Raw genomic sequence first — 22382 nt, forward strand, 5'->3', positions numbered from 1 at the left:
GTAAAAGGAAGCAAGTTAAATAGTTTGCTAAAATTTGATGGGAGCATAACCAACATTAAAGAGACACAAAGGAGAGGTATGGCTTCCGGGCACATACAATTACATATCTAAGGTTCTTCTGAGCACTCATTTTTATATTCTACATAATTTCGCTTCTTCCCTTCAAAAACTCTGCTCCCAAATAGCAAGAATCCCAGGGCGTGGCCGGCGACGGCAACCAACAGGATGCCCACATTGAAAGACATAACCGCCAACATCACCAAGTAGGCCAAACCCATCCTCAGCGTGTAGGCAAGCGTCTGCAGCAGCCCTGCAGCTACCCCTCCGCCGGCCGGCCGGGCCAATCGGCAGGCAGTCAGCCACTCTACAAGGAGAGCAGTTAAAAACACAAGGACCAACGAGAGGGCGTACATGCCCGGCCTCGTTCCCGGCCACCCATCAAACAATACTTCAGCATCCTTCCCCCAGAAGAAAGTCATGTGCATCATCATCTTGTCCTGCTGCTGCATCTGCATACCACGCCCAGTGCTTGGCGCCATTGCCATTCCCTCCATCTCCGCCCCTTTCTCCATCCTGTCTGTCTATGTGTCCGTCTATCTCTCTGCCTATTGCCGTAGTTTTTTCTGTGTGACTGTTGTTTTACTGTGGTGGGTACGGCGAAAATGTGGGTTGAGGCGCAAGAAGGCAAGAAATGGTATGTGGGGAGAGAGGCAAATTCACTACCTCTGCTTTGCTGCTGGCTGCCTACTGATTACCACCACTACCTGGAAAGCTATGACTTGCAACGGCTACTGTTGCTCGCTCTCTCTGCATAGAAAAGGAATCTTCAGTTTCAGGATGACTGAAAGATGACGCCATTAGCCCATTGAAGGTAATAAAGATAAGCATGTAAGCCACACATTCATTAAGTTTGTTTCTAGCAGCGCTGCTAGCTGGTGCCTGACAGCAACAGTCATGAGGTGCCCAATATAGGTAATATGAGAGAGAGAGAGAGAGAAACCACCACATATTCATATTTTCAAACCAAACTCTGTGCACATGTTCAATTTCTCTAAAAATGCAGAAAAACGACTGCTGCAACTATTTTTTGAGATTGAAAAGTACGCCTTCTGATGGGGAGATTAAAGTACGTATGTTTGGAAAATTGGTCATGATGAACTCATGCATGCATTTCGGTTTGATTGAAGTTATGCACAAGCGTGAATACTGAAGGGAAACAATAGACAAGGGAATAACCCCTCTGTTCTACCAGAGTTGACTGTAATCAGACCACTGGAAAGCAGAAGGAAATGTTCAATAGTTATGGAAGACTGCCTCCCTAACCAAGTTCATGAGTGTAGAAATTTAGCCCCAATTACCACAAGATTGGTAATATTATCAACCGAAAGGTTGATAATTCAATATAAAGTCTTATTTTCAGGATCCGGGTTCCATGAACAAAGTGCAGATTTTACGGCAATACGTGATCTCTGTACTTGATAAAATAAGAGCAAACGAATCACTGGAACCTGGGATCTACACAAGATTTCAATAGCGTTTCAAAAAAAAAATGATAATCATAACAATGGTAAAGCTTGATATTTAAAGAACCAAAATTTTATGCAGAAAATTGTGAGTTTGTTCAAATTTCATAATCAAACGGTGCTTATTTGCAATCTTACAATTTTTTACTGGATCCCAACTGTGGATAAAGACAAGTACTGGAACCCATATTAAATAAAGAGACACGGTTTATTGGTATTCTAAATCTAGGTAGGCCACCCAATAATGCTGAAGAGATGATCGATATCACATCCTCCAAATCAAGCTATGCTGGCAACATCGACTCCCTCTGGATTTTCCAATTGATAAAAGGAGATTCTTTCTCAGAACCAAGTTGCTTGGCAAGGTACGTCTTTCGTTCGTTGTAGTAGAAAGAAAGGGGGACCGGCCAACAAGCATAGTCCAAAGGGATATCAAATCAGTAAACCGAACATTTGACCTGGTGATTATTGCTTCATACAAAGCCCAAACCCCCCTACCCTTCCCCTCATCCCCCACGGTATCAGGCATGTTTCGCTATACTTCAACTTCAACTTGTATATTAATGTCTCTTTTTTACAGTATAGCACACAGAATTGATGCCACAAGAGTTCAAAATAATGATTGGCCGCTTACTAGATCTTACCCCGTTAATTACATCATTCCCCTTTAAGATCAAATATATTCTTGTTTTAATGCCAGTCTTGTTAGACGTTCAGCAATAAACTGAACATATAAGGAGGCCGGCGTTGTAACAAGAATGTGTATGGTTTAGATTCTGAAACTGGATTTGGATCGAACTCAAAGAAAATATTGGACTTAGATCAGACTCTGTACCAGTACAACCCCGAGACTGGTTTGCAATCTCTCAAGTGCGGGCCAAACCGATGTAAGAACCTAGGTTCTGAACTCCAGAACGCCACAATCTCAGTCTACCAATTCTGTCATCTCATGGAAAATGAGGTCTTTTGGCTTGTTGGCAATGGTCAGTTTCACATGCTTATGCCTCAAATTTTTTTTTGGGAAAACTATAAAGGCGCCTAATGGTTGGGTGAATAACAATTAACAACTGCTTAACTTTTGAAAGTTAATAAATTATTAGCCGCTTATAGAAGTTTTCGAAGAGCCGCCTACTAAAAACAAACGTAAACTTTAGTATAAAATACCAAAAACGCACCTTTTGAAATTCAAATTTATCTTTGATCAACCAAGAGAATAGTGATTCTTGATTATGAGAGGTATCTTTATCAGTTTATATAAAAATATAATTTTCTTTTAGAAGACTGCTGTTGGAGGATCTTTAAAAAGTTGGGTACTTGTTAGCTTGCAAAGTTGGATGCTTATTTTGTAAACTTTTTCACAAATATGAGATAAAAATTTGCGTTAGCACAAGAAAATGAACCATCATATCAAACATTGGTTTGGTTTGAAACTACCATAAAGTACATAGTTATAGAAGTCCTACGAAGATATAATCCTTCAATTGACCTATGCCATTATTCAGATTCCAAGCCCTAGAAGTACGTCAATTCTGGTTCTTCGTAGAAGTTACGTTCAATATCAATTTAACATACATAAGATGAAGAAAAAAAAAAACTTTTACATGAAACCGTTGACCCCAAAAGAGATACACTATTCATAAGGACCAGGAAACAGAGAGATCAATCATTCAAAAGAAGAAAGAACCGACTTTTTGTTTCCAAATATATAGAAGTTCTTAACCCACGAATCGATCGAACTTGAAGTAACCATAAAGTAAGCAAGCTTAATTATCAATCATTCTCTGTCCAATCATCACCGTCTTCTCAAAGCCTACGAGTGACAAAATTATGAATCACTCCTAAGACTGCCCTATATAATGCCACCAAAAAAGAAACCTGCCATTCCTTTTTTACTCAATTAATGGCGCTGATCTTCTGCAACTCTGTTTTCTTTGGCCTTTTCTGGTCAAGCTACCGATTTTTAACCTCCTCGGAATATCATTTGGTGTAGTACAACATCTCTTTCTCTTTGCAGTACAACTACGACTTCTTCTATTCTGGTATGCCTTGCGAATGAATGCGACTTGGCCGATCCCTCACGCTTACGCTGCTATAACCACACAAACAGAACGCGCTCATCTTTATCCTCAACAAACAGATCATAAGAATAGGGTACCGACCGCCATGTCCCCTCCTAATTCTGCCTTTCTGTTTTTCCTTCCAAATCATCAGAACAGCATCTGGTTTGATACCACTTTACCTCACCAGTTCTAAGTGGGAGCTTCTTTCATCTTTTCCAATAATATTCGTAAGCCGTCACTGTTGTTTTATTGCAAATGACGGATGAAAATGAACTTCAGCATGTTTATAAACAATGTTTCGAGTTTTACCAAGTCCATCTTCTTGGAGAATCTTTTACACAAGGCGAACAACAAAACATAATTTTTATCGTTGATTCACTCTTTACTGTTGGGCAGACACTAAATCCGGCAGGTTAAACAAGAACAGGGAGGTCTTTTACCTGTAAGAGCGGGATCTCTTGTTATTCTGTATAGACTTTTAACTTGCTATTCACGGTCATCTTTCTAATAATGCGTGACGATTTTGGCCCGTAACACGCCACCCGTATGAATTTTGGCAGCATATTTCTGCGTCAATGTTCATGGTCAAGTTTGAACTTTGAACTCCGACAAGCCACAAGTTGGGTTCTCACAAGAAGGCCCACATGTCTATTCAATTCTGCTAATCAACCATGCTTTCCTTCTTACACAGCACAAGAAATTAAGAAAATTGGCTGACAACCAACGAATTCATGCTCTTGCATCTCACAAACTAGAACAGGAGATTGCAGAAAGAACACGAACATGAACATGAAAGAACAAATTAACTGCACAGACTACATGCTTTTCACAAGGAACTGTAGAAGAATTTATCTGAACACAGAGCAATCTGAACAGAGACTTATTTATTTTCTCCATGTATTAACGCACATATGGTTCATTACAAGCTCTGGAACACTGGGCCAAGGAAATGGCAGACGCATAAAATCCTAGAAAGAGGGAGAGGGTTCTTTTGTGCTGCGTTGGTACATCTAGCATTTTCCATGTGGGAGAACATCTGGTGGTTGCCCATCGTCGTCCCTGGTCCGTTTACAGACTCGGCTGCCAAAGATCAAGAACCCCACAGCGTGACCAGCGACGGCGACGAGCAGCACCCCAACGTTGAAGGACATGAGGGCGAGCATCACCAGGTAACTCAAGCCCACGCGCAGCGTGTATATGGCGGTCTGAAGAAGCCCGGTGACAGGGCTCGGCTTCCTCGGCCGGGCCAGGCCGCAGAAACAGAGCCACTCGATCAAGAGGGCGACGAGGAAGACGATGACCAATGAGGCGAGGTACTTGCCGAGGCTGCCGCCGGGCCAGCCGTCGAACAATATGAGGGCATCCTTCCCCCAGAAGAAGGTCATATGCATCATCATCTTGTGGTGCTGCATGTGCATGTCACCCCCGCCGGCAGGCGCCATCGTCATGTTATCCCCTCCTCCCATCATTCCGTTCATTCCGCCACCATGCTCCATTCTCTCTCCCTCTCTCTCTCTCCCTTCCCGTTTCTGAAGTGGCGGGCGTGGAATTTATTGACAGCCGCGGGACAGGGGAGAGGAAAGAAACCGCTATGGGACCAGCCTAGACCCGAAGCGGTTTATGAACGCCCCGCGCTGCAGGACCCACTCTCGCCTAGATCCCTTCGCCGTGGTGCCCGGTTTGTGGAACCGGAAGATACAACATAATTTACCATTAAAAATATCATATAAACTGTTGTTAGACTATAAACCATAAATAGTGCATCTACTGTATGATGTTTTTACCGATATTTCTAAACATTTTGTCATCATTGAGTTTAATATAGATAAGATGCCGAAGCATCTAGATCATTTTGAGCTCTATTCAATCACCACCAAGGTGCCATGCAATGTATCTTTCTTTCTTTCTCCCCTCTCTCTCTCTCTCTCTCTCTAATATATATATATATTATATGCAAATGGATGGCTTGATTAAACTTTATTTTAGTTTCACAAACTCTACAGTGGACAGACTAGCAGTCTGCCGAAGAGAAGAAAGCTGGTGTTGGAGGTGGAAGGGACGGAGAGGTAGGCAGTCCTCTCCTTGCCATTGAAGCGGGAGAGGAAGGAGAGAGATAGAGAGAAATTAGAGGATCAAGATTGGACGGTGCAGATTTGATGTTATGTTTTTTGATGTCACTAAAAAGCTCAATGTCACCATTCAGTTTTATTTATATGTATGTATTCAGTTTTTAGTGACACAGGAGGGAGAGAGAGAGAGAACACGCTTTTTCTCTTTTGATGTGAAAAGTAACTCGCGTTTATGAAGTTTCTTAACGTAGAAGTTGCTGTTTTGAAAAATGTGAAGCTACACGACCACCAAATTCTTCGTAGGTTCGTTATTTAGATATCTTTGTCCCGTAGTACTTGCATTCAGCTACTCTTCTTTTTTATTTTTCTTTTTTGTGCCCATTCATCCTTCACTTCAGCAATGTTAAATTAGCCCAAAAAACGAGGTTACTTGGCTTGATAGTGAAGAAAAAAAAAACCACTTTCATCCGTTAACGATAGACAAAATCCGCGAGTTCTTCGTAAGCGGGAGAGTTTGTTCTTCATTTTTGAATTAAACATACAAATTTAAAACTTAGGAAATGATACAAAAAAGTTGTCTTCTTTAACGTACAAATAAAATGTATAAGTAAAATTTTTTGGCAATTGATTCTTAACTCATCGTAAAAAAATAGAAATACGACAAAACACCTCATGCCTATAGCTCGCGTGTAGTTTTGTAAGACAACGTTGACAGAAAAAAAAAATTACAAATAACTTTTGTCTACTTAGTTTCAAAATCAATTTTTGTTGTCCTACTCAAGGTAAGGCTTGTCGTTCGATCAAATTTGATCGCCTCTACCACTTAATAAACTCAAGGATGGATTTGTTTGGGTCCTTCCAAAAAAAAGATGAAAAGTGCAGTACACATTTGAAAAAACTTCTAGGAGAAATTTCTTGATCCTTTTAAATGCCGAAGAGACCATCAACAATCTTTTGGGTATAAACAACTAAAAGTACATTCATCTTCGAATCTAATTTCGTGATCTTTGAAACTGGAGCATGAATATTCTTTCAGAGTACTTCATGAAAGGCAAATGCCTATCGCATTTGTTCAGCGTCTGGAGCTTAATTTACGAGTTCAACAAGGACGCTTTAAGGGCAAAAGAGAAACCAAACCGCTGGTCCTGTTTCTGAACCCAAACTCATTATAGTACCAAAGCAGTTAAATAAGTTTAAAAGCTTGTCAACTAATGGAGGTTTGACAAACCTTCACTAAATAAAACACCAGTAGGAAGTCCCTGAACCCCTTCAAGTTCAAATTAAAGGCCTTTATTCGCCCACCCAACAAAGTGTAAGCAGTAGCTGAAGTACTATGTATAAGTAACTTATTAAATAGGTGGTTTCGACAGGATATTATCTTCTTCTGATGTTTGATATTATGGCTTTTTGTTGATCCATTAAGTATACTAACGGCTAGGCCATCTATATTCTCATGCTCCATCAATTTAGTCAAGCTGAAGGAGAATGAAAAAGGATGGCTCAAAATTAGGATTTGGCTGTAAGTTTCATATCCATCTTTGTCCGCATCTTCCAAGGTCAGCATTACCTGTCTGAACACATAGGTAGCCATGCATATTTTCTCAGTAGAGACAAAGAGGATTCCACAACAATGTCAAACAAAAATAATATAAATAATAACCATGAAAGAAAGATGTCGGAACAAAATATAAGACGTAGAATAAAAGGATGTAGTGATACACAAATACCTGATTTGAAGCTTAAATGCTCACGAAGCCAAACATGTGGCAAACATAAAAAATTTTATTTTCTTCAATTTGATTTGGTTACAATGCAAAGGTTTCTCTCGCACATAATTCATAAGGGCTGATGAAATTGGAAATATCTCGAGATAATCCATCTGGTTTCTGCCTACAGGTTCTCAGAATTCCTCTGGTGTAAAAAACCAAAAAATTTATGATCCCTTCAGGGGAAATGTTCGCATAACAGGAGATGAATAATTCACCTACTCTACAAGTCCCCGTTGCTTGAACACATCAAGCATCGCAGCACCAATCTTAGCTGGGGATTCGACAACCGTCACACCTGCTTCTCTAAGGGTCTTGATCTTGTCTTGCGCTGTGCCTTTCCCACCAGATACAATTGCTGTGTCACAAAATATAGTGTCGCTTAGAGATCACAAAGATCAATTTGTCACTAGTAGTCATTACCAAGCACACACATTTAGTCTTTCTAAGTTTTCTCCTCCCCTTAATGATCTTGTTATGGAGTATAAAATACATCCAGTACCTATGCAGTTATACATGCTAAAAGTTCTGGAAAGTAGAAAGACATCAAGAAACTCCAAGTACTTTGTGCATCTCAACACCACAATAACGTAAAAGATATGTTTGATGGGTTTCTAGTTGATATAAGAACAGAACTGATATCCATTGCAGTACGAAATAATTAAGTGAAAACAAAGAAGCATATCCTTTAAATATCAAAGTTGTTCAGACCATGGACGTGAAAAAGGTTAAAAAGAAAAAAGAGTTTTTCTGCAAAGGAGTAATAAAAAAAAGGTCCATTAAATCAACTCCTTGACTTATGGGTAGTTAGATCAGATGCTAAACATATCCACATTTGACTGACTACTCTAGTAATTAATTAACACGGGTCCTGTCTTATCAAGGGTAACTAGCAACTTTATTAGTTGGACTTGTCTTTTTCTTGTATAATTATAAGCCTACTCATGGAAGTAAAAGTTAGTTTATAGAACCACAAACATCATTTTGATAATTTTAATAGACATAAGCTTATAATGAACATGACACATGAATCTAGCACCTGAAGTTATATATGTGAAAGGATGACTCAAGAGCATAATCACAGATAAACCCATCATGACAATGTCACTGAAAAATAAAACAAAAAAGGAAATTTACTGTGATATTTTGAAAACATTTCCAATTACAAATTATCAAACAATATTGCAGATTCCCATGATTTCCAGAAAAATGTCACCTATTTGAAACTATTTTGTTTATTTAACATTTTAACAATTATTTCAAGTCCTCACTTATGTTTTTGTAAGGAAATTCGTACAACAGTCATAATTTAGTAATTTTTTCCTACAATTTTTGTATATTTTTCAATTCTTTTGAATTTTCAAGTTTTCCCCAAGGAAGACAAACTTCCCCAAATAAGACCCATGAAAAATGTCGTACCCAATAACTATATTTTTGACTGTGCTTCAAAGGAAGCCCTTGAAGTATCCACACAATTTCAGGAGAAAATGAATTCTGTCCCCAAATATGGTAGCTAAATAGAACAACTGGCACATAGCCCTGAGAGAACAACACCAGGAACTCTGGACTCTGGAGTACACAACATGGTTGCTATTTCAATGTAGAGGCCATGTTTTCCAACTGAAGCATTCCATTTCATCCATTTGCTGATCCCATTATCTTGTGACTGAAAAATAGAAAAAAGGTTCCTATTTTGAGCTGCCTTTTTGGTTGCTATCTCTGTATTGGATATGTTTTAGGTTCTTCATAATTGCTGGCAGCTAACTTCATAAGCTATTACAAGAAAGAGGGAATCGTGAAATTTTACTTGTGCAGCTAACCATCAACTACATAACCTGACCTCTACATGGCCCTCATTATCATTATCATGCATAAAATGTCTAATCTTTACTTCAATGTGAATAATCTACGAACATCAATGTCCAGGAAGGGGTCCAACTTCCACTATCCTTGTCTACATTGAGAAGCATGCTCTGGATGATGATTGACAAACAGCAATAAGAACCATTCCTGCACTCTACTTTTTAGTGATATGCTTTCTTCTAAAAGCAGATTAAATGTATCATGGAAATTTCGATTGCAAGCAATTTTGTCTGCTGTATGCTTGCATAACCACCACATGTAGAGGTACATTTCACTCACCACCCAAAGACTTGGATAAAAACATGCAACAGTATTATGGCCAACGAAGCTTTTCAGCAGATATTTCTCCATCTTATCCTATTACAAAGGAGTTTGTCCAATAAGGTGAACCACAAGCAGGATCCACCATAACTAAGACCACCTTTATACACATTGTCATGTTGGATCACTGGCAAAGCCAACCTTGTAATATCAAAAGCGAGTCCTAGAAAACAAGATAATGTCTTACCTCCAGCATGACCCATGCGGCGACCTGGAGGTGCAGTAAGCCCAGCTATAAATGCAACAATGGGCTTCTCTGTTCCACTTTCCTGTAACAGGAGGCACAGAGAGTTATTTTTTATTCCTGCAGTCCATAATTTCCACTACAGACAATACAAAAAATGTAAATCAGAACAATAAAACCTAAAATTTTGGAGAAAATGGAATTGACGAAAAGGAACATAAAATAGACATCATTCTGCGAGAAATTGACAGTAAAAGGATACTTGGCAAGGTCAATCCACACTAATGTAGGCATGAAGAAGCAGATAGAAACAGTAAGGAACCAATAGATTTCGATACATGCTATATCAAAAGTATGAAATCCAAAATTACTAGATGATTTACTTTACAAATTAGCTCGATTACCTTGATCAGTGCAGCAGCATCTTCCTCAGCAGTTCCCCCAATCTCTCCTATCAAGACTATTCCTGGTTCAAATAATACTAGTGCTATTAGGAATCGTGTACCATATCTTTGAAACATGAAAAGCTCATAGATTATACAAGCTTCAAAGTTTTAAGTAGCCAAACATTTCCAAACAACAATAAATTGATGTTTCTAAACCAAAGCTGGTAAAACAGGACATATAGAAGCACCTTGCCTTTTAGTACATTCATCTTGTAAGTACACATAAAACTGAACCAAGAAAAACATAAATATGAGAGGGGGATGACATTAATATTGCAAATTAACTCTCACGAACTAAAAATGCAAAATATAAGGATCATTTCAAATGGTACCAGAAATGAAAAAGAAGACACACTAACAAGCAACAATCATGCGCAGCCTGTACCAACACAATATGATACTTGGACAAAACATGATCATTGGGTACTTAATTTTCATAGAGCCAATTTATGCCTTTAAAACTCTAGGAACCTAACACAGTACCATGCCCCACAGGTGATGTCCTCAATATTCCAGTTCAGGTTTGTGCACAATCCAGCTTTGATTCCAGATGGATTTTTTCATCTTGGTTGTTTTTCATTCTGTTCCAATTATCTCACCTTTTACAAGCCTCAAACACAAAACATGGAGATTCTAGCGATACCAAATGCTAGGAAGATGTCCTAGGCACAAGATGGGTACCCACTTCGCAATGGAAAGCATCAATATTTTCCTTCTAAAAAGGACACAAGTAATTTTAGTTAATTAGTTGCAAATTCACTGTCACAGAAAACGCATCATATTGGAAAAAACGTGTATAATACGCCAAAACACGGTCAGCCGTATAAAACATGAAAAAACGTGTCTTTTTTTAAAAAAATGCCAGACAAAAGAAAACGTTAAAAAAAGGAGTATTATATGCATTTTATGCGTTTTATGTGTATTTTTATGATTTTTTATTTTTTTATAATTTTCAGGATTTATTAAATGTTTTAAATTTTTGAAAAATTTGCCGAGATTTTCCCGTTTTATTCCTTAGATATACAACTTTGCCATATTATACCCGAGAAATTCCTCGCTGTATAATACCCATATATGTTTTTTGTGACAATGGTTGTAATGTATTCTAAAACTTATAGCAGGTATCTAACAGAGAACACATTAAAGCCATAACTATCAATACCATTCTCAAAAGGTACATATTTCTTGCCAAAAGAATTCTACTATTTGGATAAAATCATGACATACACTCTTTTTTGTAATACTTTGATTTTTTTGCAATCAGTTATCTTCTAAAAGTTCTAAGTTGGTTATTAACCACGATATTTTCAAAATATTGCCAACACTAATGACTATGCTTAAAATTTATTTAACTAATGTCTTCATAACTGTTTCATGCCTGCAAGGCTGTAACTTTATACAGCAGAACAAGTTGCAAAACATAACGTAATCAATCTCTTATTCTTTTAGTAACATCAGCATTTAAACTTTGTGTATCTACTGGCTTCTTCCTTAACATGGCCCACAGCACTGCTTCCACTTCTTTCCCCACAAGCATATTTCAGTCCAACACAAAACATGGGTCCAGAAATTGAGCCATAACCATAAAGTATGATTATGATTAATTCAAATAATTGTATTAAGTTCTCTAAGTTAGACTCACATAACTTGTCTAAATAAAGATCAAAGTACCAACCACAATAGCTGACAAGAAGAACCGGAATGCACAGGCAGGAGAGTCAACCACGACTACAGTCGATATCAATATGCCCAATGGACATACAATCTATTGATCGGATACAAAGGAACAGATTTAGCAATCAATTTTCTCATGGAAAATTTTCTTGGTGGGGAAAGCTATGTGTTTGGAACTTGGAAGGGAGACTAAAGCACAAGTATATTAAAACAAGATCATTACAAGTGTCATCCAATTTATGAAGCTGGACACGTTTGATGCAAGAGACAGAGGAAAGGAACCTGAAACATATTACCTTCAGTCTGAGGATCATCAATGAACTTTGTAATACAATCAACAAAGTTTGTTCCATTAAAAGGGTCTCCTCCTATACCAACACATGTTGATTGTCCTAGGCCCACAGCAGTTGTTTGGAAAACCTAACAATTGTATGCTAGAGCATATGAGTTACATAAAGTAATGAAAAATGTCATCGTTACATAAAATAAAACAATACCGCTTCATAAGTTAAGGTCCCAGATCGAGAAACAATGCCCACACGCCCTGGTTTGTGAATGTAGCCAGGCATAATTCCAATTTTGCACTCTCCAGGTTTGATAATACCAGGGCAATTTGGCCCAATTAATCTTGTTTTGGATTGTTTGTTCAAAGCAGCCTTCACACGGACCTGCCATTATTATAAACCTCTCAAGTTCCATCTGGAAAAATTCCAAATAGAATGAATAGCATGACAATCAAATCAATGTAAAGTTTTGTATCTTTCTCCAAAACAACCAAAAGAAACACCAATCGATTACCATCAGATTCAATTCAACATAGAAAATGCAAGAAATGTGGAAACCAGATAAAATAGATGGATTAAAGGTTTGATGGATGCACAAACCGTCAGTTCCTTTTTGAAGATAATTAAGTTCTCAACTTCAAGGCTCCTAGCAACAATGTGGCTATGCAACATAGAGAAGCTGAAAAGCTATAGACTATGTCACTATAATTGATGTGACATAGGCAATGTAATTATCTTTTACTCTTTTAGCCATAAATGCACCATGTAAGAACTATCTGCAATAAGTAAACCAGCAAAATACTCCAAAATGCACATAAATTTTAGAAAATATTTATCTAAAAAACTATCGCAAGTTACCTAAAGAATAAAACTCAAGAAACATGAACATTTAACTTCTGTTTTTATAGATGGAGGTGCAGAGATACTCCTCTATTTTTCCAGCACATGAGATAAGACAAGTTTTCTGTAAGAATGTTGTAATCCATGATAGAAGTGGAAAAGAAAACACTCACAAAGTATCTGAGAACCATTTCACAGAAGAAAATAAAAGCCACTTATCTAAATTAATTTAATAACTTACCAATAAATGCAAGAAAGAAGATCATGTCTCAGAAAAGCTATAGTTTATATAGGCTCAAAGTTGAAATGCTTCACTTGATTGCTCTGTAATTTGCAGAGTGCACGAGGAAGCAAGCCCGTTCATATACAGAATAAACTTACCATATCATGCTGAGGGATCCCTTCCGTGATGCAGACAACAAGATCCAACTCAGCTTCCATGGACTCCATAATAGCAGCTGCAGCAAATGGTGGGGGAACATAGATAACAGAAGCATTTGCCTTCGTCTCTGCTTTTGCTTCTGCAACAGTATTGAAAACAGGAAGCCCCAGGTGCTCTGTTCCGCCTTTTTTTGGTGTCACCCCACCAACCTGTTTAAGAAAAATAAAGAGAAAATATAAAAGTTCATAAGCTATGCAACCTTGTATCTCTATGTAAAAAAAAATAACATGATGCCACCCACAAACCAGTTTAAGAACATAGAGAGGAGAAATGATGTTAATAAACTAATTAATTTTGTCTCATTAAACCATAAATGCCCAAGGTGACTGACTTACAAGAAGGAAACTGATAATCTTCAAAGAACAACATTTGAACTATGAAATGGAGATTTGAAACCAATTATCCCTTTGAAAATGAATTTTCTTGTAAAATATACATAACACCACAATGTTGATGTCAAGTGGGATTAAAGATAAAATAGAATTTAATAATTTCAAGTTCATTTTTTATATAATAGACTCGACTTGACAAAGTGCAATTAAGACCTGTACAGCGACATTGCCAACAAATTGGCATTAAGAATAATAAAAGCATAGTCACTGGCAGACTGCCCCTTGGCACTTCTTCCAAATTGTTAGGCATCTTCAGCTAGAACTCGCACTTCACAGGAATGGTTCTGCATAAGCATTGCTTCAGACATGCAGAAATCTCTATTGGGATGAATAAGACTAGCAAATAAGAAGAACATGATATCAGATGCTATGCATATAAAACTACTTTTCTAATTTTTTTTCCTATTAATCTGTAGTTTCCCAGCTTATATTTCACCTAGTTAATTGGAGATATCGTTCTTTGATTTTCCAACAGAGAATGAGAACAGGAGACAAAGGAGAGCTTACTGGTGTCTAAGAGAGAAAGTTGGATCATTTCCTTTTCCTTTCAATTTTAAAATTATAGGGTTCTAACTTCCAAATTAATTTTTAGAATTTTCTTTTATATTCCACCTTATTTTCTATTTTCTACAGCAGCATTTCTATTTTAAATTTTTCAGCCGTGGAAACCTTTTCTTTTAGAGCATTATAACACATCCATTCTTTCGCCAACCCATACAAGCAGCCTTGGGAGTGTTTGGTAATAGTGTTTGTACTTCAAAAATGAGTACGTTCATGAAACACTGCATTCCAAGGAACACAACTTCTTGCTATCGAACATCCCCTATAAGGGCATCTTTTTGTTTCCCCCAGAAGCTAGAGGCGGCATTAGTTTATCGTGAATAAATTTTTCTGGACATGATTCATCTGACTAAAAATCCACAAAGAAACTTCTTGAAGCTGAATAACCCATTCGAGAATTTCTTTAGTTCTAACCATAATGTCAATAGAGTGAATGAATCATCTGTTACTTTAAATTTCTGTTTTGATACAAAAAACCTGGTTGCAATACATCATGTTTGCAATCGATAGACATCTTTCATTGTTCTAACCATGAAATAGACAAAATAAATCACAAAACTAAATTATGTTCCTATTGTATGCATTTATAGAACCAACCACCTTCTTTTATGTGTACGTAAAACGAAAGAAGTCATCACAACTACATTTTCATGTGTTCAACAACATATAGTAGGAAAGATATCACAACTTTCACCTGGGGGACTAGCAATCCCAACCATCAAAAGCACTCTATAATAAAAAAGCTAACCTAGGTAGGTTGGTAACGCTATCAAAATTGGCCTGAGCCAATTCATTCAAATCGAATGAGTGGCTTAACCAAACCAGCTTGATTCCATGGCTGATTCAGGAGTGCCATGTGTCACGTTTCAACCAGTTTTCACCTACATAATATTTTTTCACATAAAATTCCATTTATTTTTTAATACTTTGGCTGATTTACAACCAAATTAATCCCTTGAATGACAAATTGGAGCAGCCTTGCCAATTTGATTCCTGAACCGATTTTTAATGCATTAGTTTAACGAAAGAATGCCTTGAAGACACTCTCCATCATGTTCTAGTTAGTAATTCCAGTCGAGAAAGGATGTTGCCTCCACCATTCTGACAATCCCTTGAGAACATCTTAACTGTTAAGAATCAAGTACTTAATCTTTACAATTGTAAGAGGTTTTCAGAAGGACTAGCTAAAGAGATCTGAGTTTCATGGCTGCAAATTAAATAAGCAATTATAAAAATACCTTTTATTCTATGAGTAGTAAAAAAAATAGAGTTGTTAATATTTAAATATTAAAATCATATTTATACATTAAGGGGGATTTTTAAAATTGTTTCTCTAATTTGATAAGGATTTCACATTTATACAATTGGTTTTATAATGTTTTAAAATTCATAGGGTAAAACTGATTTTCGTGAAATTTGAAGTTGCTCTCGTGAAGAGTTTAACATTTTGGTCGAGAAATCTCTGTTCCTTGTGTGAATTTGGCTCACTCGGTACGTCCAACTTGTAGCCAAAGAAAAACCAAGTCCATAAATTTGTGTATGCACAAAACTCCAATCAGTCAGCCTTCGAAAGGGATACATAGGTAGGTACAACTATGACGCTTCTAAAGGTTATTAAGCACGGGAAAAGAGTGCAGACCATAGAATGCATAAAAGAAAGACGACATACAAGAACCAGCTTGCCAAAAGAATCTGCAATACACGAATTACCTACTCCCGGAAAATAATTAACAAGCTCTCCTTTGGCCTATCCCCTAGAAACGAGAAATTTTGTTGCCATGCTTTTCTGAAGTGTTCTAATCTGAACTTTTATATTCCCGCAACTATCATGAATAGACAATAATGGAGACAGCTTTAAGCGCGAGCAAATAACACCAATAAGTTTACAAAGTAGAACACGCCACTGTCACAGCTGAAACCAATGCGGGTTCATCCAATTCATGCACAAATTGATATCCTAAAGCCCAAAATGACTCAGTCGGTTCACGTTCACTTGGATGCAAAATTCATCACACTATAAAAATCGAACTTCAAAGAGAAAACATCTTGCCACAGGTTGCAACCAAAATATAAGATCGAGATGAAAACATAAAGAATCAAACACAATCAAGAAGGCCATGACGAGAAAGAGAGAGAGAGAAAAAAGATGCATCGCCTCACCATCTTGGTGCCATACTCGATGGCTTGCTCGGTGTGAAACGTGCCATTCTTGCCGGTGATGCCCTGGCAGATGACGCGGGTGTTCTTGTCCACGAAGACGGCTGGAGGCGGAGACGGAGCGGCAGAAAAATGTCTGTTTTGGTGACGACCGACGGCGGAGGCCGCGAGACCTAGGGTTTCTTCGGATCCTGCTCCTCCTCTTCTGCAAAGTCCCGTTCCAAACCTCGACGCCGACGCCAACCCTAACCCTACAAGCCTGCTACACTGCCGCGCCATCTATCTCCCTCCACCCTCTCTCTCTCCCTGAAAGGTTCCGCGTAGTTGGGAACGGAGAAGAAGAGGAAAGCGAGGAGAAGGCCAACAGTGGAGAAGATGGAAAACCGGGAACGCTTCAAAGCCGCCAATGTTGTCTCGATCCGTGTTTGGTTAAAGTCAAAAATGTGGCAGGAAAAGTCTGATCCCAAGGAAATGGGAAAGAAGGCGTTTGGAAAGTTCACGATTTTGTTCCACAATTAAATATCCAGAACTTATCGAGGAATTCGAGATAAACTGGGATATTTGGAGAATCAGAGAGAAATGCTCCAAGAATGAACCTTCAATGTGATATAAAAACATATGCTTATATAACAAAAATATGCTCTAATTTATACTTCTTCCATTTAAGAACTTATTCTCTTATACAATTAGAAGTGGTCAAATGAGGCTTTTTTGTTTAGTTTTATTTGTGGTAAACCACCCTAGATTGCAAGCCTTTGTCATTTGCATGTAAGCTACAAAAATTCTCAAAATTAAAGAAAAATGAGAGGAAAATATAAAATCTTAAAAGCAAAATAAGAAGAAGGGAAAAATTAAAATTCAAGAAAAAAATTAAGTTTAAAAATATAAATGGTTCAGTTTTAAAATATAACCAGTCATACCATATAACTGTACCCACGTACTCGTGTCGCTGTACCCACATATCAACAAATCACACCTACCCCTACCGGTGTGATTGAATAATTGACAATTATTCATTCAAAACTTAGGCACATTAAAGAAAACTTTATAAGGTTCCAAGCCATCGAAATGACCCCACAAGACATTGGGGAAATGTCAATATTTCTTGCTGTTTGATTTGTAAGAAAAAAAAATATAGAACTCAGAGTCTTATCATTTGTCTTATAAAACAAAAGAATTTCAACCACAGTTATATCTGTTTCCATCTTAGATGGCAACTTATGGGCTTTCAGCTAGAAAGTACATTCTAAAAATTTCGCCAGCTATCAAACACACTCCTTGGTAGTAAAAACCTTTTTACTTGCTTTAAATTGGATAATATTTTTGGCTTGCAAAGGAGGTTGATGAGCATGAAAGTTAGTCCCAGAAAAATGTTAATAGTCTTAGAATGCTTGTGCTATATATATATATATATATATATATATATATATATATATATATGAAGCATAATGCTTACTTTGTGGTGTAGACTTCCTGTGATAATGAAGCATCAAGTTCTTCATTTGAGCCATTTTTTCACAATAGAAATTGTCAGGCTTAAATTCAAATTTTATTGGGAAAAAAAAAAGGTAAAATAAAGTAATAGTTTCTCTCTCTTACCCTTTTCTTTTTTGTGGTGATGAGTTTGTGATTGCCACCATGAATTGGTTTTATACAATGATTTCTAATGTAAGCTAGTGTCGAAATATGGTGTTAAAGTAAAGCAGAATCGGCTTGAAGCATTCAAATATGGACAAAGTAAATCAAGGTGGATGAATTGACTTTCTTCTGAATAAGTGAATTCAAAGTATAAATAGTCATTTTGAGCGCTTATATGTTCTTAGGAACTCATGTAAAAACCAGGATTCCAAAACTTTCTTGTTATCTAAACAAAAACCAAGTTTTGAAAAGTGAAAAACTAGTTTTTGCCTTGTCATATAAACCGGCAAACGCGGTTTTGAAAACTCCTTAAAAATCAGGTTTTAATAAAACCAGGTTTTGAGAAAACCAAGTTTTTGAGGGTGTCATCCAAACTCCCCTAAGCAATGACAAAACTCACTTTCTAAAAATGTGAACGCTTGTCTCTTCAAAAATATAGAACAAGTGCCTCAAGAAACCTGTTTTTAATGTAAAGCATGCTTTCTTTCTTTCTTTTTAGAAAGATACTAGTTTTGATGAGAAATAATTTCATCAACAAAATTTCGGCTCCTAGCCAAGCAACGAGAGAGAGTTGAATGAATGGTACTTGATGTCTCGGTTTCCTTCGAAATAAATAATCTTCAAAAAATTCGCCTTGTATATGCCAACAAGTAACAAAATGTGCACTGTAAGGAGGATTCTCTCCTCCTTATCACAAAATCAACGAATCTTGATTGAAAATGAAAGAATAACAATGGAAAATCAACAGTCTAATCTCAAGCTACTCTTTAACTCACGTATGTTTTTTTTTCTCTTAATCTCAAAAACTAACCATGATGTTTTGACGTGGGGTTTTTATACATCCACTTCAAAAAAAAAAAAAAAAAAATGGATCCGAAAATATGAGATCTGGATTCAAAATATGAACAATGTTCCAAATGCTCAAATGAAATCTCAAAATGACTAATTAGTTCTTTCTTTTTTCTTTTTCCTTTATAAATTTGTTGGAAAAGTAGCGGTTTCCCAAAGTCAGAATTGGAAGCCCTCCACCATAAAGCTCAAAAGAAGAAAATGTCAATAAATTACACTTCATTATTCTTCTTTCCCATTCATCTACAAGAATCACAACCACATAATGATTCAAACGAAAAAGACGAAGGAACCTTTTCTCGTTACAGCACAACCCACAAAGCCACACCACCCACAAGGCTGCTGGTGCAGGCGTCACACACGCATATATGCACATGAGCCCAAGAGAAAGAAAATGAAAAGAGTTAACAAAGCAGGCGCTATTATTGGGAATGAATGGATGAAGCCAGGGATCAGCAGCAGAGGCCGCCCTCCTTGAGACTCGACTTTATCGGCGTCTTCCTGAAGGATCGAGTCTCGAAGAGCCAGTGGCCGACGCCGTTGCCGATAACGGCGGCGAAGAGTATCCCGAAGTTGAAGGACATGACGGCGAGCATGACGTTGTAGGAGAAGAACATGCGGACGCCGTAGATGACGGCCTGCAGGAAGCCGTCCAGGATGTGCCTGCCCTCCAGCTTGAACCTGCAGACGTTGAGATACTCCACCAGGGCGGCGCCCAGGAAGGTGACGATGAGCGCCAGAATGTACTGGCCGACGCTGTGGCCGGGCCAGTTTGCGAACAGAACCCACACGTCCTTCCCCCAGTACAGCGCCATGTGCATCACCATCTTCTTCGGCGACGCTGTGCTGTTCCCCGTAGCCATCTGCCCCCCGTGATCCATCTGATCTGTTTCTCTCGCTACCAACAACCCCAAAACCCCTCCTCTCTCTCTCTCTCTCTCTCTCTAGATTGGTATCTCTGGTTGATAAAGGGTAGAGGAAGAGCAGGTCTATATACTCTGTGATCAGATTGGGTTTGAGGGTCAACTAGAACCAACTTGTATATATATATATATATATATATATATATATATAAAAGTATATAAGTTAACTTGAAATTTAATTTCGTTATATATAATAATAATTGGAACTGTTTTATCAAGACCTACAAGATTGGGTTGTTCTTCATCCATATGGATTGTGAAGAATATTATCAATGACACAAATCCTGCGTCGTAATTACTATCACTCAAAGTCCCACCGATGTCTTATTTTATTGCAATTTTTTTAATAAATTACGTGAACAGCTATATGTGGTTCATACTGCGACATTGCATCCACCTTTTGAGGCAATCAAACGCAGCCTATGGGTCCAAAACTGCCATTAGTTAACAATATTTGCCCGTCTGGCTCATTAAATTAAGAAATGGCCAACTTAAGGTCAAACAGTGGAAATCACCACTTGACATATGATATTGTAAGTTCCTTTCCGTCGATGACACACATACACATGCACACACACATATATGGTGATAGATAGATAAAAAAAAAGTACTCTCTGACTCCAATTGTTAAAAAGAAAAACAATGAGAAAGAAAAATGTATAATAATAGACGATGAAAATGCCAATCACCTTTTTTTTTTCTTTTTATCTCTTCTTAATTGATTATTTGGAAAAAAAGATCAAAGACTAAGATTGTTCATTATCTAGTTGGCACTTACCAGATCTCTCTCTCTCTCTCTCTCTCTCTCTATATATATATATATATATATATATATGCAACATGATTCATGCCGTTTAACAGACAGCAAGCTGACCCAAACTTATAAAGAATGAGGTGCAAAAATAGTCAATTTCTTAGTTCTGCACTCTAGAACTATTCTGACGTATGTTGTATGATTTGGCAATGAGCTGGATAGTTCTTAGCATATATAGTTTACCAATTATATATTAAGGTATTAGTAAAGTATGTATAAATGTGGGTGTATATACATGCAATGGGCTTAAACTTCTAAGTTGAAGGAGTTTGAAGTAAGGTTGGACAATAGGTGAGAGCTTGGGTTAGTCGGACGTTGACGATCTGTAGACGGCCGGGATTGACTGAGCTAGCCATAATCAGACCAGCTCTTAAACGACATAGTTCATTAACATGAACATGTTAGTTGTTGTGTATGAAACATGCTTTTGTTCAACTCCATTTTTTTTACATCTTGATTGTTTACAACCAAATTTCAGTATTATAAGAGTTGTTACAATTCTTTGATATTGGTTTTAAAAATTACAGTTAAGCCTAAAAAAGGTGAATGTACTGAACAATAACTTGTGACTATGTACCATAACACCTTGTTTACTACTATTTAAGCTAATTTAATAACTTGTACAATAGTTCATATAGAATTTCTTATATTGATAATTTATTCAGTCAAAAAATATATTCAACTAGAAAGAAACACTTTAAGAATACAGACATGACATACATGCTCAATAATGTTTCTTAATAAGCTCCTTATTATGATAATGTAAAATATATTAGTTTATTGAACAATGTTTAACTCAGAGCTTTGTTGTTCTGAACCATCGTGGACTTTTCGGATATAAACGTAGACGTGATACGCGTACTCAAGAATGTTTCTTAATGAAGTTGTAATAAGCTAAAGTTAAATCAGCACTACCCTTATTTATAAGTAAATAAATTATGTTCTTGTTGAATGTCATTGGCAGAACTGTCCATGTTACAGATATTATCATTATGATATCTGCAGGTGGCTAGATATTCAAAAATATATTTACAGTTAACGATATTACTTGAGATGACATGAAAATTTTAGCAGTTAAACGCCATTTATTTATTTTTCTCAACTTGGAGATCAGGAGTTCCTTGATGAAGGTCAACGGATTTTTGTGTGATTAATTGCAAATAATCGGCAATTATAAGGCCCAACAATTGCCAATTTATTATGATTCTGGCTGATATCCTTGAGTTTGAAAGAAAAATTCTCCGAAAGTATAACCAGGGAGAAGTCACGAGTTCTCTGTTTGTTGTTCTCCTTCTTCTTCCAATTCTCATTTATTTCAAGAGAATCTTAAGAACAACAACAACGCCAACCACGACATTGGAGACGTTAGCTGAATCAGAAACGGGACACCAACATGATCAAATATACATCGAAGACATGCAGAGCCACACAGACAGATAAACATATACACGCACTCAAAGTGCAAAATCAACAAACAAACTAAGAAAGCGCCGTTAATGAAAGAAAAAGAAACAGGACGGGTCAGATCGATGAGCAGCAGTAGTGTAGTGGTGATGGCCGGCATGGGTCAGAGTGC

The 22382-nt window shown here is 37.3% G+C and overlaps 4 protein-coding genes across 4 annotated transcripts; all 4 read right to left on the reverse strand.

Annotated features, from left to right (window-relative positions):
• Positions 1–944, reverse strand: LOC116254653 (copper transporter 1-like). Its single transcript, XM_031630182.2, has one exon. It carries the CDS (start codon positions 570–572, stop codon positions 108–110), a length of 465 nt encoding a protein of 154 aa, XP_031486042.1. The 5' UTR covers positions 573–944; the 3' UTR covers positions 1–107.
• A 3504-nt stretch (positions 945–4448) lies between these two features.
• On the reverse strand, positions 4449–5133 carry LOC116254636 (copper transporter 6-like). Its single transcript, XM_031630156.2, has one exon. It carries the CDS (start codon positions 5077–5079, stop codon positions 4594–4596), a length of 486 nt encoding a protein of 161 aa, XP_031486016.1. The 5' UTR covers positions 5080–5133; the 3' UTR covers positions 4449–4593.
• A 2283-nt stretch (positions 5134–7416) lies between these two features.
• Positions 7417–17008, reverse strand: LOC116254440 (succinate--CoA ligase [ADP-forming] subunit alpha, mitochondrial). Its single transcript, XM_031629834.2, has 7 exons — positions 16586–17008; positions 13412–13621; positions 12404–12574; positions 12203–12326; positions 10191–10252; positions 9790–9871; positions 7417–7776 (listed from the first exon to the last, which is right to left on the reverse strand). Exons 1-7 carry the CDS (start codon positions 16859–16861, stop codon positions 7637–7639), a joined length of 1065 nt encoding a protein of 354 aa, XP_031485694.1. The 5' UTR covers positions 16862–17008; the 3' UTR covers positions 7417–7636.
• Positions 17009–19273: 2265 nt separating this feature from the next.
• On the reverse strand, positions 19274–19964 carry LOC116254441 (copper transporter 6-like). Its single transcript, XM_031629835.1, has one exon. The coding sequence runs from the start codon at positions 19948–19950 to the stop codon at positions 19522–19524; it is 429 nt and encodes a 142-aa protein (XP_031485695.1). The 5' UTR covers positions 19951–19964; the 3' UTR covers positions 19274–19521.
• Between the last annotated feature and the right edge of the window lie 2418 nt (positions 19965–22382).

Source organism: Nymphaea colorata, chromosome 5 (genome assembly GCF_008831285.2).
Source record: "Nymphaea colorata isolate Beijing-Zhang1983 chromosome 5, ASM883128v2, whole genome shotgun sequence".
NCBI classification, from domain to species: domain Eukaryota; kingdom Viridiplantae; phylum Streptophyta; class Magnoliopsida; order Nymphaeales; family Nymphaeaceae; genus Nymphaea; species Nymphaea colorata.

Bases quoted from the DNA above. Each gene is read 5' to 3' on its own strand.
- LOC116254440 (XM_031629834.2), bottom strand. From the start codon at position 16,861: ATGGCGCGGCAGTGTAGCAGGCTTGTAGGGTTAGGGTTGGCGTCGGCG. The intron at 12,575-13,411 runs GTAAGTTTATTC...TAATAATGGCAG, and splicing joins GGATCCCTCAGCATGATATG to GTCCGTGTGAAGGCTGCTTT. The intron at 9,872-10,190 runs GTAATCGAGCTA...CTCCTGTTACAG, and splicing joins ATGCTGCTGCACTGATCAAG to GAAAGTGGAACAGAGAAGCC.
- LOC116254441 (XM_031629835.1), bottom strand. From the start codon at position 19,950: ATGGATCACGGGGGGCAGATGGCTACGGGGAACAGCACAGCGTCGCCG.
- LOC116254653 (XM_031630182.2), bottom strand. From the start codon at position 572: ATGGAGAAAGGGGCGGAGATGGAGGGAATGGCAATGGCGCCAAGCACT.
- LOC116254636 (XM_031630156.2), bottom strand. From the start codon at position 5,079: ATGGAGCATGGTGGCGGAATGAACGGAATGATGGGAGGAGGGGATAAC.